This window comes from Nerophis lumbriciformis, linkage group LG24, assembly GCF_033978685.3.
Source record: "Nerophis lumbriciformis linkage group LG24, RoL_Nlum_v2.1, whole genome shotgun sequence".
Classification (NCBI taxonomy): Eukaryota; Metazoa; Chordata; class Actinopteri; order Syngnathiformes; family Syngnathidae; genus Nerophis; species Nerophis lumbriciformis.
This window is the reverse complement of record NC_084571.2, coordinates 4,258,364-4,278,780: the sequence shown is the minus strand read 5'-3', so window position 1 is coordinate 4,278,780 and position 20,417 is coordinate 4,258,364. Positions and strand designations below refer to the sequence as shown.

At 37.6% G+C, this 20,417-nt stretch overlaps 2 protein-coding genes across 6 annotated transcripts in view; one reads left to right on the top strand and one right to left on the bottom strand.

Moving 5' to 3' along the window:
* The window catches only part of pheta2 (PH domain containing endocytic trafficking adaptor 2), a 21,194-nt gene extending 777 nt beyond the window's left edge, over positions 1–20,417 (top strand). The window contains exons 1-5 of one of the 4 annotated variants that reach the window (XM_061981363.1): positions 5,395–5,518; positions 13,947–14,019; positions 16,353–16,437; positions 16,498–16,801; positions 18,544–20,417. In XM_061981363.1, the coding sequence (XP_061837347.1) occupies positions 16,357–16,437; positions 16,498–16,801; positions 18,544–18,881 (723 nt within the window). In that variant the 5' untranslated portion in view covers positions 5,395–5,518; positions 13,947–14,019; positions 16,353–16,356 and the 3' untranslated portion in view covers positions 18,882–20,417. Of the gene's footprint in view, positions 1–5,394; positions 5,519–13,615; positions 13,763–13,946; positions 14,020–14,535; positions 16,438–16,497; positions 16,802–18,543 lie in introns of those variants that run through there. The other 3 variants (XM_061981364.1, XM_061981361.1, XM_061981360.1) reach the window with 3 other exon arrangements.
* On the bottom strand, positions 643–10,127 carry cd2bp2 (CD2 (cytoplasmic tail) binding protein 2). 2 transcript variants are annotated; one of them, XM_061981359.1, is made up of 6 exons: positions 9,697–10,127; positions 5,366–5,495; positions 3,111–3,268; positions 2,482–3,046; positions 2,336–2,421; positions 643–842 (listed from the first exon to the last, which is right to left on the bottom strand). In XM_061981359.1, exons 1-6 carry the CDS (start codon positions 9,769–9,771, stop codon positions 732–734), a joined length of 1,125 nt encoding a protein of 374 aa, XP_061837343.1. In that variant the 5' UTR covers positions 9,772–10,127; the 3' UTR covers positions 643–731. The 2 variants fall into 2 exon arrangements, with proteins under 2 accessions (XP_061837343.1, XP_061837342.1); XM_061981358.1 differs by having other exon boundaries at positions 5,366–5,498; positions 9,697–10,126.

Sequence of the window (20,417 nt, the reverse complement as noted above, 5' to 3'; positions counted from 1 at the left end):
TTTTACCACCAAGTTTATTGTTAATGAAAAATTTTATATGAATTTTTTTTTGCATGAATAAAATATATCTTAAAAAATACATACGCATTAAAAAGATATTATTAAAAATATGACAAATTATTTTTTTAAATCAACATGCAAGTTTCTTTTTAAAATGTAAATGTTAAAATGTAACTACAATCTTGTGGGCGAGGCCTCCTGTGGAAAATGTTAGAAGCCTTTTTATTGGTCCGTCTAGGCTAATGGATGACCATATTTGGGCGTGACCGCTCACAACTTCTGCCCTCAACACGTTTGGAGGGAAAACACCAAAGACGGCACTGACCAATAATAATGCTTCTAACATTGTTAAGAGGCCCTGCCCACAATATATTAGTCACATTGTAAACAAATGAGACTACTTTGCGACAAAACCAAAAAAACGTAAAACCCCACCCAAAATTGTGCATATATACATATAAAAGAAAGATTTGCAACCAAAACATTAGATTTTTTATTTCAAATAAAATGTTTTGTTTGCAAATCTATTTTTTATTGGTGGCATTAAATTACATCTCTCTCCATGTTTATGGCCCCATCACTGTCAAGAATCAAATATTATGTTTTTAACAAATCACGAGGGTGAGCAAAACAACACAAAAATACAGTATTTGTCGTGATTTATTTAAAAACAATTTACACAAAACAAAAAGCTCAGCTCAGGATGACCTAAACATGTCACATGAAGGTGTTCATGTGTAGAGCTCAAAGTCCAGTCTCTTGGAGTTGTAGAACTGCGAGCCCTCCTGGTCCAAGCGCCTGCAGTACACGCCGCTGCTGAAATATCCCTCATCCACCCAGTCCTGAAGATAAAGTGGAATTAAAAATTATTATGGTGAAAACCAAAAAAGGCTAAAAATTAGGACTGGAATGAAAAAACAAACATAAATGAACCCCCTGACTTTACCGGTGTGAAGTTGTTCCCCTTTGTAATAACAATTATTAAAATAACATTGCCATTTGTTTGTGCTACTTTTGTGCAGTAAATAAATTAGTATGTGCCATTACGGTTTTTAAGTTATTCTAAAATACATTTTCTGACTCGTGACGTCATCCAGCACCCCCACCTTGTCAAAATCTCCCCAAACTTGTCCAATTCGTTTGCTACATTTGTGCGGCAACATTTTTAGATGAACTATAATAGTTTTTATGTTAATGCTTGATAGTTTTCAAGTGAATAACATGTTATTATTCATAACCAGCCCCCAACATTGTCAAAATCTTCCCAAACTTGTCCCAAATGTTTGTGCTGCAAAAATGTTTTGCCTATTATAGCTTCTATTTTATTAATGTATTATTATTATTATTGATAACCAGCCCTAACCTCCAGTCAAAATCACCCCAAACTTGTCCAATTTGTTTCTGCTGCAATATTTTGTCTTATAGTTTATTAGTGACATAATATTATTCATAACAATTCGATTGTTCTACATTTGTGCGGCAACATTTTTTGTTTAACTATAGTAGTTTATATGTTAATGTTTGATAGTTTTCATGCTATTAAAATGTTATTATTCATAACCAGCCCCCAACATTGTGAAAATCTTTCCCAAACCTGTCCCAAATGTTTGTGCTGCAAAAAATGTTTTGTCCATTATAGTTTGTATGTTATTAATTTAATATTATTATTATTGATAACCAGCCCTCCCGCCATGTCAAAATCTCCCCAAACTTGTCCAAAACATTAGTGCTATGTTTGTGCTGCAAAATATCTTTGTCAAACTATTACAGTTTATATGTCATTAAAGTGTTATTATTCATAACCGGGCCCCATAACATAAAAACTACAATAGGTCGACCAATTTGCAGCACAAAAGTAGCACAAATGATTGGGACAAGTTTGGGGACCTTTTTGACAAAGTTGGGGGGCAGGGGGGTGGATATAAATCACACTTCAATAACATAAAAATTTAAATAACTAAACAAATAACATTTGCAGCACAAACAAATAGCCCACATTTGGGGAGATTTTGGTTGTGAATAATAACACGTTAATAACATAAAAACTATAATAGTTAAATAAAAACATTTTGTAGCACGAAGAAATAGGACAAGTTTAGGGAGATTTTGACAAGGTGGTGGTGCTGGATGACAACACGAGTCAGAAAATGTATTTTAGAATAACTTAAAAACTGTAACGGAACAACGGAAATTTTTACAGAAAAAAGGTAGCACAAACAAATTGGCAATGTTATTTTAATATTTGCAATAAAAAGGGGGGCAACTTCACACAGTTTGACTTTGGAATTGCCTTATTGAGTGGAAAGAAGTTAATGAAATGATGTAATGGACTTACCTGCATCTGCTGGCTGGTGAAAGGACCGTAGACTTCGGAGTCGTCCTTGTTTTCCCACTTGTACTGCCACATGACTTCCTCGCTCACTGAGGACAGACAACACGATTAAACGAGAATTTTCCTTTTAGCGACAAAAAGCAACAAACCTGCTTTGTCCTCCTCGTCTTTTTCCTGCGACGCCGCGGCGTGCTTCTCGTCGAATTCCTCGCCAAACATATCGAGCTCGTCCTCCTCGCCGTCAGTCTTCCTGGCGGGCCGCTTGCTGTTCATGCCCTTCAGCGTGTAGGCCAGCTTTTCGTGCGTCTGCTGGTAGATACCGTACATCCCGGAAGCCACCAGCCGGTCGGCCAGGGACGTGAGACGGTCCAGCTTCTCCGTGTCCCGCTTGGCTTCCTCCGCGGCTTGGCCGTCTTGCCTCAGCTTGCTTTTCTTGCGGCCGCCAAGACCTCCGAGCCGCCGCAGCGCCGCCGTGACCGTCTCCCCCGGCAACAAGAGTTCCAGCAGCGCTTCGGTCAGCTGCTGCTGCGTGTACGAGGCCAGCGGGTCCTCGGCAGGCTCGGCTTCCTCCTCCTCCTCTTCCTCGTCTTTGTTTTCTTGCTGCTCCTCCCGCTTTCTCTCCTCCTCCGCCTCGTCTTCATCGCCTACTCTACGTTTGCGTTTGGCTGCCAGTCCTTTTTTCTTTTGCTTGAAAGGTTGTTCTTTAATTTTCACCTGAAAAAAAGGAGCGTTTTATATTGCAGAAAAAGAGAAAAAAAGGTATTTGCAGGCCAATTACCCAATCGATGTTGTCCAGCCAGTTGTCTCGAATCTGTTGCTCTTTTTTGATGAAGTAGTTTCCCTCCGAGTCAAAGTGTCCCTCCTCCATCTCCTCCTCCAGGTTAAACGGTGTGATGGAGACTCCCTCGTCAAAGTCAATAGTTGCGTTCTCTTGCCCTGGGACAACAGCAACACCACATGGAAATGATGAAATATAATTTCACAGCCAAAACGAGGAGATGACCAATTATTAGTAGTTAATGTGGCCGATAACCGATATTTGGAGCCATATTAATTTGCAGTAAAGGTTATTTAAACATGAATAGTATATGTCAGTACACAGCTGGACAAGGCTTTAATTTTTTTAACATTATTTTTAAGGAAACGTGGCACCAGTAGCGAAATAATGTTTTGTGTGGCGCTAATGTTGTGGTTAATTTTGCAGCAAAAACATTGACAAACACCTTTATTACACGTGTCTAAGAGCGCATTTCAAAATATGGGAAATCTGGGAAAATTGGTAAAAATATGAGATTTGTCTACATCACAATAACTCGCCATCTACTAATTATTTTTTTTAGCAGTTTATGGATTTAATACATTGTAAGGTTTCCTTGTACGAAACCTCAAACAATTCTGGGTTCCTTCACGTAGATTATAGTAGAGACATTTTTCAAGCTGGCCGACAAAGTATGTTAATGATTGAAAATCCGGGGGAGAAGGTGTAAATCTCGCGCCAGGCCGTACCCATATCCGCAGCAGGTCTCCAAGGTGAACAGCCTCTGCTCGCTGTTTTAAATACGTATTCTATTTGTCAATATATTTACACAAAGTTGGGATTTTTGGCAGAGATAGTTTTTGTAGGAACATTTTATTGAACGCATTTTATATTGATATCGATTACGTGTCTATCGCAATGTATACAGTGCATCCGGAAAATATTCAGTGCTTCAACTTTTCCACATTTTGTTATAGCCTTATTCCAAAATGAAATAAATTATTTTTTCTCCTAAAATTCTACACACAATACCCCATAATGGCAGGGTATCTTTTATTTATTTATGAAAATGTATAAAAAATAACTAAAATGTAAGTATTCACAGCCTTTGCTCAATACTTTGTTGTTGCACTTTTGCCAGCAATTACAGCCTCAAGTCTTTTTGAGTATAATGCTGCGAGAGAGGCACACTTGTCTTTGGGCAGTTTCGCCCATTCCTCTTTGCAACACCCCTCCAGCTCCATCAGGTTGGATGTGAAGCGTTGATTTACATCCAGGAAGTCTCTGTATATTGCTGCATTAAAAAAAACAACTTCACATTGTCTTTATGGGGTACTGTGTGTGGAATTCTGAAGACCAAAATGGATTTATTGCATTCCGGATTAAGGCTGTATCATATGGACAGAGCGAAGCAATGTGAATAATATTTTCCAGATGCACTGTATGTCCGTCCATCGTCTACCGCTCTGTGGCTTTATTTGATTGAATCATGGAACATGAAACTTGCCGTGCTCCTTTTATGAGCCCAAAAAGGCGTGTAGTGTGACTTCAACGCTGCAGTAGCAAAAACCAACAGGAGGAAATACATTTGATACATAGAAAAATTGGGTCAGGTGGTTTGTTTTGTTATGTTTTTGTTGCCAATGCCATGACGGCATACTTGCTCGTTCGTCCGTGTTGATGGGCTCATGTTGCTCATTCAGTGGGAAGATGAAATAATCCCACACACTGACATTTGGCTTTGTAATCATCTTTTTTTCCTCTGAAATGTTGTTACTTAGCAGTCCTTGTCACGAGCAAGTCGCAACCAGCGAGGCGATGTGGGTGTATTAAGTGTGTTAGCCAGAGGTCCCATCGACTTGAATGACAAGAGAGGCTTCACTCTGATCATGTAATAAACGTGCTCAGGTGCTGAGAGCACTGCAGAGTGACACCTCTTGTATTAATTTTTAAAAAGCCAAAGAAAATGAAAAGCACTGACGTAGCAATTTGTCGATGTCGGCAAAGTCATTAAAATCATTTTTATTTAATTTCTGATTTATTATCAGCCCAGGCCTACAATTTGTTTTCTCTCTGGACATTTCTCAAAATCCCTTGAATGACCCACAGAAAAACCTTGTTTAAGACAAAAACCCAGGTACCACTTTTAAAAAACAGTGTTCTTGGGTACCACTCAGCCTTATCTAACTGTAATGTGAATCGAGAGTACTTGTGTCGAAGTGACAGATAAAACTTGCTTTGCTGACATGACTCGTGACAAAGTAAAAAAGACACACCGTCCACATCATCATCGGCCAAAATATCATATTTGCTGCTTCCAGTGTTCTCCCCTTCGTCCTCTTCATCGCTGTCCAGGGAATGTTTGCCTTTGAATCTGGAGCCTGGTCCACTCCCGACCTCACAAGTCTGCTTCAGGATACACAAAGAACGTAAGTCAATCTATACACAAGTGTTTAAATGACTCTGTACGCCCATTCAATGTTGATGAACAGTCTAATCATTCATTATGACTAAAGTTCGAGCAATTATCGGAACCGATATTTGGCATTTTGACATACAGTACAAGCCAAAAATTTGGACACCTTCTCATTCAATGGGTTTTCTTTATTTTCATGACTATTTACATTGTAGATTGTCACTGAAGGCATCAATACTATGAATGAACACATGTGGAGTTATGTACTTAACAAAAATAGGTGAAATAACTGAACATGTTTTATATTCTAGTCTCTTCAAAATAGCCACCCTTTGCTCTGATTACTGTTTTGCACACTCTTGGCATTCTCTCGATGAGCTTCCAGTGGTAGTCACCTGAAAGGGTTTTCACCTCACAGGTGTCATAGTTTTGATGCTTTCAGTGACAATCTACAATGTAAATAAACATTAAAATAAAGAAAATTAATTGAAATGAGAAGGTGTGTCCAAACCTTTGGCCTGTACTGTACATCATCAGATACAATATACACACATATGCTACAAATTAACTAATATTTAAAAACAAAATAATTAGTGACGTAGATTGTAATAACCACTGCTCAAGCACCAACTTCTCTCACTCCTACAGTGCTGGTTGGCCACAGTACGTCTCCTCTCCCGACCTGTCAAAACATTTATATTTTGCTGGGAAATCAATGTTTTTGTCCTCTACTAGTGTCTTCCCGGTCCTATTTTGTTTGTTTCCGCTGCTGCATAGATAATGTCGCATGACAAGCCTCCGTCTGCAACACTCGGAGTGTGGGCTTATTAAAAAGAGTGCACAGAGTTTCATGTTTCGTGAGTCGCTCAAAAAAACGCAACAGAGAGGGATGACAAATACGAGACTTATTATGTGAGTTAAGAACAGCAGGCAGCGTCATTGCTGGTTTATGAGCAGACGAGGATTGTTCGGCAGTGCACAATCACGGAGTACTTACAAGCAGACACAGTGTGTAGACAGAAAAGGGAGAACGGACGCATTTTGACTTAAAAACTAACGATAAAGGTGAAGTTATAACACTGAAACGCCCTCAGGAAGGTGTTTTAAAACATGGCTAGCTAGCTAGCGGTTAAAGTCCAGCCCCAGTCTGCAGTGTTTTAGCTACTTCTAAATCAGTAATCCTCGCCTCAATGGCGACAAATAAAGTATGTTTCTGACAAGTATCATCCCTGCAGGATGAAGAATAGCTGAACATGCTTCACTACACACCGTAGCTCACCGACGTCACAATGTAAACAAACGTCATGTGTGGATCTACACCTAACATTCACTGTAATGATACCAAGTACAGTAGCGTATCTAGTCGATACTACTATGATTACGTCGATACATTTTTGGGCATCACAACATCTTATTTTTTATTTACAGTATGTTTATAAACTCAGGAAATGTGTCCCTGGACACATGAGGATGTTGAGTATGATCAATGTATAAGAAGAATAAGTGATTATTACATTTAAACAGAAGTGTAGTTAGAACATGTTAAAAGAGAAAGTAAGCAGATATAAACAGTAAATTAACAAGTAGATTAATAATTAATTTTATACCACTTGTCCTTAATAAATTTGACAAAATAATAGAATGGAAAATGACACAATATGTTACAGCATATGTCGGCAGCTAAATTAGGAGCCTTTGTTTGCTTACTTACTAATAAAAGACAAGTTGTCTTGTATGTTCACTATTTTATTTAAGGACATATGTTTAATGTACCGTAAGATTTTTTTTGTTAGAATAAAGCCAATAATTCAGTTTTTTGTTCCCTTTATTTGGAAAAGTACCAAAAAGTATCAAAATAGTTTTGGTACCGGTACCAAAATATTGGAATCAGGACAACACTAGTCTCACCTTTTTTTATTTACGTCAGCTGGCCAAAGTTAAAAACCTTCTTTCTAGGCAACAGTTTGAGACAGTAATCCATGCCTTTATCACATCTCGGCTGGATTACTGTAACTCTTTGTATTTTGGAATTAGTCAATCCTCCCTCTCACGTCTGCAGCTGGTCCAAAATGCAGCTGCCCGACTTTTAACAAACACAAGAAAAAGAGAGCACATTAATCCTGTTTAAGCCTCCCTCCACTGGCTGCCTGTGTCTTTTAGAGTCCATTTTAAAATTATACTACTCGTTTTTAAATCCTTACGTGGTCTTGCCCCACCTCTATGCCCCCACCCGGTTGCTCAGGTCAGCTGATCAGCTGATCCTGGAGGTACCCAAAACAAAGCGCAAGCTCAGAAGGGACAGAGCCTTCTCTGTTGCGGGTCCCAAACTCTGGAACAATCTCCCTTTCCATGTGAGACAGGCCACTTCTTTGGCTATTTTTAAGACCCTTCTTGAAACCCATTTTTATTCACTGGCACCCAGTCACCCAGCATGAGACTTTAAACTGTTTTTAACTTTTAACTTTTTAACTGCTTATTATCTAACAAATTGTTCTGAGGGTAATTTGTATTTGCTTTTTCAATGTGTATTTTACTTCTGTTTTAATTATTTTTTAGTCTGTCCTTTGCCTCTATTTCTTTGTGGTGTACAGCCCTTTGTTCTTCAACTGTGGTTGTTTTTAAAGGGCTTTATAAATAAAGTTGGTATGGTATGGTATAATCTACTATAAGGCGTCCAGAATTTGTTTTCATTTAAATATTCACAATAGTTCAGGGTTCCTCCCAAATAAACCTTACATTGTTCCATAAACTGCTATAAAATTGAGTATATGGCGAGTTATTGTGATGTAGAAAAATCCCATATTTTGAGACGCAAATATCGATGCTCCTCTTAGACACACGTAACAAAGGTGTTTGACAACCGAAGCGCCGCATAAAACAGTTTTGCTACTGGTCCGACGGTTCTCATGTCAAGCTGTTTTACCGGCTAATCAATAAATAACTACATTTTAATGCAAATAAATATCGACTCCAAATATCGGTTTTCAGCCTCCTGGACTATCAATAATCGGTATCGGCCCTGCAAAAAACATATCGATCGACTCCAAATATCGGTTTTCAGCCTCCTGGACTACTTATAATCGGTATCAGCCCTAAAAAAAACATATCAATCGACTCCAAATATCGGTGTTCAGACTCCTGGACTATTAATAATCAGTACCAGCCCTGAAAAAAAAACATATCGATCGACCCCAAATATCGGCTTTCAGCCTCCTAGACTATTAACAATCTGTATCGGCCCTGAAAAAAACATATAGATTGACTCCAAATATCGGTTTTTAGCCTCCTGGACTACTTATAATCGCTATCAGCCCTGAAAAAAACATATCAATCAACTCCAAATATCGGTTTTCACCCTCCTGGACTATTAATAATCACTATCGGCCCTGAAAAAAACATAGATCGACTCCAAATATCGGTTTTCAGACTCCTGGACTACTTATAATCAGTATCAGCCCTGAAAAAAACATATCAATCGACTCCAAATATCGGTTTTCACCCTCCTGGACTATTAATAATCAGTATCGGCCCTGAAAAAAACATAGATCGACTCCAAATATCGGTTTTCAGCCTCCTGGACTACTTATAATCAGTATCAGCCCTGAAAAAAACATATCAATCGACTACAAATATCGGTTTTCACCCTCCTGGACTATTAATAATCAGTATCGGCCCTGAAAAAAACATAGATCGACTCCAAATATCGGTTTTCAGCCTACTGGACTACTTATAATCGGTATCAGCCCTGAAAAAACATAACAATCGACTCCAAATATCGGTTTTCAGCCTCCTGGACTATTAATAATCAGTATCGGCCCTGAAAAAAACATAGATCGACTCCAAATATCGGTTTTCAGCCTACTGGACTACTTATAATCGGTATCAGCCCTGAAAAAACATAACAATCGACTCCAAATATCGGTTTTCAGCCTCCTGGACTATTAATAATCGGTATCGGCCCTGAAAAAAACATATCGATCGATGTCTAATTATGACGCAGTACTTATTTCCATAATACTTGATGTTATTGCATGATTGAGAGACGCTGTATTAAATGTTACTTACTGTGTTGCAAAGGAAATTGCAACATTAATAATTGAAAAACAAGAAACTGTCAGCAGTGTACTTTCAACGTAACCTGAAGTTGTTTATGGTGTTAGTTTATTGCGAACTTCAAGTTGGCGGAATTACCTTTTTGTTTGGAATCTCCTCCTCCAAGTCCAACTCCCCGTCACCATCCGCAAAAGTTACTTTCCTTTTCGACATGATGCTTTAAAAAAAACCAACGTATTCCCAAAAGGAAGAAATGGGGGAAAAGGTGGTATTAGCACAGTGAATCACATTAGCATTGTTGCTAACATGCTAGCCAGCACATGCAGGAGTGCGAAACGTTTAATAGCATGTTTGCGTCAACAAAGCTGTATTTGATTAGAGCTTTCAAACCCAACTCTCGCGTTAAGATACCGTCGGTTGAGATCTTCGAAATATGGATCAAATTAACAAATATCTCACAAATGTAACCTGATAACAATTCAAACGTCGTTGTATTATTTTCTTCTTCTGTGGTTTTCTTCTTCGCGGATTGCGTCAACTACGAAAAAAGGTCACAGCGCTACTACCTGTGCGGGCGGCGAACTGTCTATGTTCAGTATATCACCCGAACGCGATTTTCTCATTATAATAATAATAATTATTATTAATATTAATACATTTTAATTTGTAAAGCACTTTACATTTGTCAATCTCAAAGTGCTACGGAGTTTAAAAGGATATAAGAGTAGTTAAAAACACATAAAATATCTTTAAAAAATAAATTAATAAATTATGTGTTTATAGTCTTAAATGACAAATGACAAGCCTGAATAGTTATTTTTGTCGACAAGACAAATAACATATGTAATAATGAGAGACGTGTTTATCTGCAGCACAACAATCTTCTTAACACTTGGGACTTTTTTAGATGTGAAATTCTCTGAGGTCCACGAGGATAAAAGGGATAAAGGCGTGTCAAGAATAGATGCAATGAGTCAAGAAGCAAAAAAGGCTAAAGCAATATTGTCAATCCCACTCTTTTATGAGGGAGCATTGATGAAAATAGAACACTCGACGCCAGGGGTGCCCAAACTTTTTTCCACTGAGGGACACGCTATTAAAATATGTGGGGGCCATTTTGATATTTTCAATTATATATATATATGTTTTCAAGTTTTGGTAAATGTGGACCAGAAAGGATCTCAGTCATTAAAGTTTAAAAAGTGAATTATCCGTTAATGATTTTTTTTATTACTTGTATTTTTTTGTAAGGTTTTATGCCCTTTTTTGACAAAGAAAAAAACTCTTATTGTTTTTTTTAATGCTAAAACACAAAATAAGGAATATTTCAATGTGTAATATTTGATGTGGAGTAATTAGAGCCTTGATAATTCATAACATTGATTTTGATTCATTATTATTTTTGAGGCAGTGACAGTTTAAAAAAAAAAATCACACAAAAGGTTTTGGGGATCCAAAAGGGCCCCAATCATGAACGTGTTAAGAATTAGTCATGTTGTTATTTCTTGACTTTCAATGCTGAACTCTCCAGATCAACTTCAGATCTATCCATCGATAACAAATGTTTTTTTTTGTTAATTTTGTTTTATGCTCTTTGTCAAGGAAAACCTTAGTTTTTGATACGGCAAACACACAAGATTTAAATCAAGAGATCTATCTGTCAATTATATTTTTTATTTATTCATTTGTTTATTTTAGTTGCATGCTCATTTTTAAAGAAAACATTGGTTTTGATGGAGGAGACACAGAATACGTAACATTTTCCCCAAATCATATTTCAAAGTGGAATATTTAATGTGAAGTATTAGGAGCCTTGAATAGGTCAACAATTCATAACATTGATTTTGATTCATTATTATTTTTGAAGCAGTGACAGGTTTGAAAAAAAAAATCATACTACAGGTCTTGGGGATCAAAAAGGGGCCCACTCAAAAAAGGGTTAACACTTTCATCTCTACAACAACTTCAGATCTATCCTTAAGTTGTTTTTGTTGTTGTTCTTTTGTATGCTCTTTGTCAAAGTAAACCTTGTTTTGATATGGCAAAAGCACAAAATATGCAAGATTTTCCCCAAAACATACTTCGGAGTGGACTGTTTGATGTGAAGTAATAGGAGTCTTGGAAAGGTCAATAATTCATAACAACATTGATTTTGATTCATTATTATTTTTGAGGCAGTGACAGGTTAAAAAACACACACAGAAGGTCTTGGGGATTCAAAAGGGCCCCATTAAAAAGTGTTAAGAATAAGTCATGTTGTTTTTTCTTTACTTTCAATGCTTAAATCTCCAGATCAATTTCAGATCAATTTGTCGATCATAAGTGGGGGGCTTTTGCTTTAAAAAAAAGTTTTTTATGCTATTTGTCAAGGAAAACCTTTGTTTTTATAAGGCAAATACACCCAATTTAAATCAAGAGATCTATCCATTCATTATAAGTTTTTTTTAATTGATTGATTTATTTTTGTTTTATGCTCATTGTCAAAGGAAACCTTGGTTTTGATAGAGAAAACACAAAATACGTAACATTTTCCCCAAATCGTATTTCAAAGTGGAATATTTGATGTGAAGTAATTGGAGCCTTGAATATGTCAATAATTCATAACAACAATGATTTTGATTCATTATTATTTTGGAGGCAGTGACAGGTTAAAACAATCACACAAAAAGGTCTTGGGGAACCAAAAGAGCCCCACTCAAAAAAGGGTTAAAAATAAGTCTTTACCTTCCATGCTTAAATCTCTACATCAACTTCAGATACATCCGTAAGTTGTTGTTTTTTTGTTCTTTTTTATGGTCTTTGTCAAAGAAATGTTTGTTTTTTTATGGCAAAAAAACAAAAAATATGGAATATATCCCCAAAACATTTCGGAGTGGAATAATTAGTATGAAGTAACTGGAGCTTTGAATAGGTCAATAATTCATAACAACATTGATTTTGATTCATTATTATTTTTGAGGCAGTGGCAGGTTAAAAAAAAAATCACACTAAAGGTCTTGGCGATCCAAAAGGGCCCCACTCAAAAAAGTTTTTTCTTCTTCTTAACTTTCCATGCTAAAATCTCTACATAAACTTCAGATCTATTTCTTTTTTTTCATGCTCTTTGTCAAAGAAAACCTTGTTTTTGTATGGCAAAAAACACAAAATATGCAATATTTCCCCCAAAACATTTCGGAGTGGAATGTTTAGTATGGAGTCATTTGAGCCTTGAATAAGTCTTTAATTCATAACAACATTGATTTTGATTCATTATTATTTTTGAGGCAGTGACAGATTAAACAAAATCACACTAAAGGTCTTGGGGTTCCAAAAGAGCCCCACTTTTTTAAAGTGTTCAAAAATGGGTTTTTTTTCTTTACTTCAACGCTTAAATCTCTACATCAACTTCAGATCTATCCATAAGTTGTTGTTTTTTTGGTTCTTTTTTATGCTCTTTGTCAAAGAAAACCTTGTTTTTTATGGTAAAAACACAAAATATGCAATATTTCCCCAAAACATTTCAGAGTGGAATATTTAGTATGAAGTAATTGGAGCCTTGAACAGGTCATTAATTCATAACAACATTGATTTTGATTCATTATTATTTTTGAGGCAGTGACTGGTTAAAAAAAATCACACTAAAGGTATTGGGGATCCAAAAGGGCCCCACTCAAAAAAGGGTTAAAAATAAGTCTTTTTTTTTCTTCTTTACTTTCCACGCTTAAATCTCTACATAAACTCGTAAGTTTTGTTTTTTTCTTCTTTTGTTTTTAATGGCAAAAAACACAAAATATGAAATATTTTCCCCAAAACATATTTCAAAGTGGAATATTTAGTGTGAAGTAATTTGAGCCTTGAATAGGTCAATCATAACCTCAATTCATAAACTTGATTTTGATTAATCATTGTTGGTTTTTTTTTAACAAAAACAGTTTAAAAAACAGCTTTGTGTTATTAGTGTCACCATGGCAACGTTTTCTTGTTGCATCGCACCTACTTTTATGATTTTTTGGTAATAGTATTTTTGGAATGTGCCGCGGGCGGTTCAAAAATTAGCTGCAAACCGCAAATGGCCCCCGGGCCACACTTGGGACATCCATGTCCTCTGCTGATAGGAAGGAAAATAGATATGTGTTTTATGTTAACTGATCATAAATGAAGACAGTCAGTGTGACATTTGAAAGTAAAACCTGTGAATGCAGAAGTGGGCAAGCGTCACTTCCAGGTGACATATTTTGAGATCAGCTCCAGCAGAGAGGACGCGATGTGTCTCGCTTTTGTTACCAGGAAGTGGGGCGAGTTATTTATATTTCAACGCTCGTCCTCTGGCACCCCGGAGACCTGCGTAGGAAGTAACCTGAAACTTTAAATTCAAACATTGAGCGTGACCGTGTGTGTGTGTTCCACAGCAAGGGAAAAAGAGTGATGTGAAGAACGTCAAGTGTTTAAATGAAGGTGTGAAAGACATCAGCATTGGCAGAGGTGAGTCACTTATCATATTTCTCTATTTCCAAAATTTCTCCTTCCAAAATAAAAGCATGTCCTTCTGGGGGCATTGAATTGATCATAACTGGACTGTTGATGTTATCTTAGAAGACGTTTCATCTTAACAGGCTTCATTATCAGTTCATGTTCAAAGGCTGGATAGGACAGCACTTGTCCGAGAGGACTGGATAGGACAGCACTTGTCCGAGAGGACTGGATAGGACAGCTCTACTCTGAGGGGATTGGACAGGACAGCTGTAGTCCGAGAAGTCTGGAAAGGACAGCTATAGTGTAAGGGGACTGGATAGGACAGCCCTAGCTAAGGACAGATCTAGTCTGAGGGGGACTGGATAGGAAAGCTCTGGTTTTAGGGGACAGTTGTAGTCTAAGAAAACTGTAGTGTAAGGAGGACTGACAGTACACCTGTCCTTTGAGCAGCTTGGATAGGACAGCTTTACTCTGAGAAGGTTGAATATGACAGCTTTATAGTTGAATAACTCTAGTTTGAGGGGGACTGGATAAGACAGTTCTAGCCCGGGGGGATTAGATCGGGCAGTTTTAGTCTATCAAGACTGGACAGGATAGTTCTAGTCTGAGTGTATTGGATATAACAGCTCCAGTTTGAGAGGACTGATTGGACAGCTCTAATAAAAGGGATTGAATTGGACAGGTCTAGTCTGAGGGGATTGGATAGGACAACTATAGTCCAGGACAAATCTTGTCTAAGGGGGGAATGATAGGACAGCTTTATGGAAAGGGATTGGATTGGACAGTGCTAGTCTAAGGGAATTGGATAGGACCACTACAGTTTTGGACAATTCTTAACTGAGGGGACCGCATTGTTGGTTGGGAAATTACCAAAATTCAATGGTGAAATCAGTCACAACCTGACATTGAAAAAACGTCAAAAAGAGTATGTTGTTTCAACGTTGTATTTGAGTTGCTCAAATTCAGGACCTAATTCAACAAGTTCTCAACGTTGTTTTAATGTCTTGTGCCTGCTTAGAGGGGACTGTGTAGGACAGATTTAGTCTGAGGCGACTGGATAGAGCAGAACTAGTTTACGACAACTCTGGTCCGAGGGTATTGGATTGGACAGCTCTCGTCTGAGGGGACTGGATAGGACAGACTTTGTCTGTGGAGGCTGTATAGGACAACACTCAACTGAGGGAACTTGATAGGACATATCTTGTCTTAAGGGACTGGATAGAACAGCTCTCCTTTGAGGGGATTGGATATAAAATATATTTTCTTCGGGACTGGGTAGGATAGCTCTCATCTGTCTGATGGGACTACGGTAGATAGGAAAGCTCTTGTCTGTGGGGACTGGGTAGGACAGCTCTTGTCTGAGGGGACTGGATATGACAGTTTCTGTCTAAGGGGAACTGTATAGGACAGCTCTCGTTTGAGGAGACCTGATTGACAGCTCTCGTCTGAGGGGACTGGATAGGACAAATCTTGTCTGTGGAGACTGGAAAGGACAACTCAACTGAGGGGACTTGATAGGACAGATTTTGTCTTAAGGGACCGGATAGGACAACTCTCATCTGAGGGGATTGGATAGAAAAGATCTTATCGTCGGGACTGGGTAGGATAGCTCTCGTCTGATGAGACTAGATAGGAACGCGCTTGTCTAAGGGGACTGGATAGGACAGCTCTCATCTGTGGGGACTGGATAGGACAGCTCTTGTCTGAGGGGACTGGGTAGGACAGATCTTGTCTGTGGGGACTTGATAGGACAGCTCTTGTCTGAGGGGACTGGATAGGACAGATCTTGTCTGAGGGGTCTGGATAGGGCAGCGCTAGTCTACGATAACTCTGGTCCGAGGGTATTGGATAGAACAGCTCTCGTCTGAGGGGGACTGTATAGGACAAATCTAATTTGAGGGTACTGGATAGGACAGCTTTCGTCTTAGGGGAAACTGTATAGGACAGCTCTCATCTGAGGAGACTGGATAGGACAGATCTTGTCTGTGGAGACTGGATAGGACAACACTCAACTGAGGGGACTTGATAGGACAGATCTTGTCTTAAGGGACTGGATAGGACAGCTCTCGTCTAAGGAGATTGGATAGAAAATATCTTGTCTTCGGGACTGGGTAGGATAGCTCTCGTCTGAAAGGAATAGATAGGAAAGCTCTTGTCTGAGGGGACTGGATAGGACAGTTCTTGTCTGAGGGGACTGGATAGGACAGATCTTGTTTGAGGGGACTGGAAAGGACAGCTTTCATGTGACGGGACTGTATAGGACAGATCTTGTCTGCGGGGACTGGATAGGATAGCTCTAGAGACTACAAAGGGCTGAATGAATGAATGTGGTGTGGTTTCAGCGCTATGAAGATCCACAAGAAGATTGTGAGTCATTTCCTGTCCTGCACGTCTCCAGTGGACAAGGAAGGATATCTCTTCAAGAAGGTTAGCAACAGACCAGAAAAGTTTCTCAGGTAAACGTCTCATCACCTGGTCCTCGTGCAGAAGACTAAGAAGGACACCTACCAGCGCCGTTGGTTGGTCCTGAAGGCCAACCTGCTCTTCTACCAGGAGCGACCCGCAGACCGCCACCTGCTGGGGGTCATCGTGCTGGAGGGCTGCGCGGTGCGGCGCTCCGACGCAGACGGCCGCTGGTCCTTCTGCCTGCTCTTCCAGGGTCCCGGGCTGAAGAGCTACAGGTTTGCTGCGGGAGACGAGGACACTCTGGACGGTTGGGTGAGAGCCTTGCTGTCCGCCAGCCACTCTTATCTGTCCCTCATGCTCCGAGACCTGCACAGGCAGTACCAAGGTTGGTCACTACACCCTTGTTGTCATCCTCAAACCTTCAGTTTCATTTATGGAACTGACTTGTTTGTCAACTTTGTATGTGATACTTGTTTATATTGACAAATGTGCTGTTTTACACTGCCATATTCAATTATTATACGTATGTTGAGCTTCTGTGCTATTGTGTGCTTAGCTGTTGTGTAACTGCTAATTCCTAGTAGCCCATATATGGAGGTTCATTTGTGTCTTCATTATGAAATCTTTTTTGAACACTGCATTTATGCAACTGAATTTTTTTTTTAATCAAATTATGTTGACAATTTGAATAGAAAATCTGTGAGCAAAATGTGTGTTAAAATACAGTGACTTAAAATTTGAAAAAGTGTACAATTTCAGTGGGAAAAAAATCAGTGTATAAAAATTTGGTGTAAAAAAATTAATTGCAGGAATATTTGTTGCTTCAAAACTCACTTCCGGTAAAATTAAGACTGAAGCAATCAATCCTGTCTCAGAACCAGTTAGAGGTCCTTTAATTTTAAATTACCGGAAGTGGGTCTTGAGTTTTGTAACTGTTTTTACTCAACATTTTTGAACACTGAATTTTTCTGCATCAAACGTTTTTACACTGAATTTTTTTTACACTAAGTTTTCGTACACTGAATTCTTCTGCACTGAGTTTTTACCCTGACTTTTTTCTGCACCAAATTTTTTTACACTGAATTTTTACAAAATGAATTTTTTTTACACTGAATTTTATACACCAAATATTTTTTACCTTGAATTTTTTTTCTTTGAATTTTTGCAAACTGAATTTTTATACACTTAATTATTCTTCATTTTTTTACACTGATTTTTTCTGCACTGAATATTTATACACCCTTTTTTTTTTTTTTACCTTGATTTTGTATACCGGGTACACAAAAATGTTTTCCCTGAATTTTTACACAATTAATGTTTTTACACTGAACTTTCTGCACTAAATCTTTACACTCATGTTTTTAATAATTTTATACACTGAATTTTTCTGCACTGATTTTTTTATTTTACCTTGAATTTATATACACTTATTTTTTTTTACACACTGAGTGTTTTTACACTGAAATTTGTGCACCAAATATTTACACTGATTTTTTTCTTTACACTAAATTTTTATACACTGAATTTTTCTGCACTGAATTTTTATACACTGAGTTTTCTGCAATGAATTTTTTTACACTGAATTTTTATACAGCAATTTTTTTCACCTTGAATTTGATTTTTTTTTTTTACACAGAGTTTTTAAACAAATTTTCTGCACAAATGTTTTCACACTGAATTTTCAAACACTGAAATTGTTTTACACTTATTTTTTCTGCAACAGCGTTTTTACACGGAATGTTCTGCACCAAATTTTTTTACACTGAATTTGTACACACCAAATATTTTTTTACCTTAAATTCATATACACTTATTTTTTTTACCTAGAATTTTTACACTGATTTTTTTTACACTGATTTTTTTACACTGTATTTTACCAAACTAAATGTTCTTAAACACAAACATTTTGCTCACACATTTTTTCTCAGCATAATTTGATTTCAGTTCACAAAATTGAAACGCAAAACATTCAGTTACATAAATTCACCTTTTGTAATAAAGATCAATTATTATTCTCCATAGTTATTGTTTTACATCCCAACAAGAACCATTTTGAGTGGCACAGAAAATGGAGGGATGGATGGAAATGAATGTGGATTATTGCAGCTGCTTTATGTTACTTTGCAGAAGCCAAACATGACCAGAGTTCTGATGGGTCACCTACAATGGCCCTAAACCAGAACGTAGCCCAGCTAAACCAGCAATGGTGGCTGCCATCAACATCAGTGGATGGAGGGAAGAGCGCCGTGATCACAGCAGCAAGTAAAAAGTGTCCTGTGAGAAACTCGTACGTCACGCCTTTACACTCGCCAGAACCGCCGCACGCCGACTGGCCTTTGATGGACTTCTGCAAACTGCATGACTACTTCGGCCAAGAGGTGAAGAAGGTTCGAAAAGAATGGCTGAAAAGTCAGCAGGCGACTGCGGAGGAAGACTGTGAAGGAGATCTTATTGATCTGCCGTGAAAGAAAAAGGAAGCGAGATTACGAGAAACTTGATACTTTTTCAGTACTTTTGTGAATTCAATTTGTCAATTCAGGGGTGTCCAAACATTTTCCACTGAAAAATTAAAGAATGCAGGGGCCATTTTGATATTTTTAGTTTTCAAAACCAATACAATATATAGATTTTTTTATACCCTCACTAAAATATCTAGATCAACATTTATCGAAGTTTTTAGTTTTTTATGTTTTATGCCATTTTTTGACAAAACCCAATTTTTTATGGCAAAATCACAAAATATGCAGTATTTTCCCCTGAAAATTTTGTAAGTGAAATATTTGATGTGAAGTAATTGGAGTCTGAAATAGGTAAATAATTCATAACGACGTTGATTTTGATTCATTATTTTTTTAGCAGTGACTTGATGTTTTTTTAGAGTCCCACTAAACTTCTTGGGGATCCAAAAGGGCCCCACTCATAAAAGTGTTAAAAATAAGTCATACTTTTTTTTAACCTTCAACACTCTTGTCTCTACATCAACTTCAGATCAATCCATCAAATATAATTTTTTAAATAATTTTTTCATGTTTGCGTACCCTTTTTGTTAAAGAAAACATTTTCATATGGCAAACTCACAAAATATGCAAAATGTTCCCCCCCAAAATATTTCAAAGTGGAATATTTATTGTAAAGTAATAGGAGCCTTGAATAGGTCAATAATTCCATCCATCCATTTTCTACCGCTTATTCCCTTTGGGGTCGCGGGGGGCGCTGGAGCCTATCTCAGCTACAATCGGGCGGAAGGCGGGGTACACCCTGGACAAGTCGCCACCTCATCACAGAGGTCAATAATTGATTTTAATTAATTATTATTTTTTGAGCAATGACAGTTTTAAAGAAAAAAAGCGTGCATGGCAGCTTTGTGTCATTAGAGTCAACATTGCAACTTTTTATCGTTACATTTCACTTGTTTGCTCTTTGATTCCACTTTTTATGTGTTTTTTGTAATAATATTTTTGGAATGTGCCGCGGGTCCTTAAAAAATTAGCAGCAGGCCACACGGTGTACACACCCATGTAGTAAATGTGACTTGTTTAAAAAATCTCAACATTTTTATTTAACATTTGAAAACAAGCTGTGCTGTCTAGTAACTGTCTAGTTTTTGTACACTTCTGTACTGTATTATACTGTACCTGTGTATCTACTGTACTATATAGACTTTGCACGCAGTCGCAATTCCAAGACGTTAGATGTTAGTGTATTGTTTATTTTATACTGTAAGTATTGTACTTATTACGCACTAGCTGTTTGGTTTTCATTAACAAATTTGGAGGTATTGAAATTGCCATGTAAAATTGCTGCGGATGGGTATCGATATAGTACCGTTTCCCGGTACCTGGGAACCAATACCAGTACTCGACAGTACACATTTTTGGTACTTATGTGTTTATTTAAAAAAAATGTTTTTGATAATAAAATCTCATTATTTTATTGTAACATTTGAAAATTAGCTGATTATGATAACTGCCGTCCAGTTATATCTTGTTTTATTATCACAT

Excerpts from the sequence above, each read along its gene's own strand:
- cd2bp2 (XM_061981358.1), bottom strand. The coding sequence starts at position 9,771 with ATGTCGAAAAGGAAAGTAACTTTTGCGGATGGTGACGGGGAGTTGGAC. Across the intron at positions 3,047-3,110 it reads GGCTGGACAACATCGATTGG|GTGAAAATTAAAGAACAACC; the intron begins GTAATTGGCCTG and ends CCTTTTTTTCAG. Across the intron at positions 2,422-2,481 it reads AGACGAGGAGGACAAAGCAG|TGAGCGAGGAAGTCATGTGG; the intron begins GTTTGTTGCTTT and ends GTCTGTCCTCAG.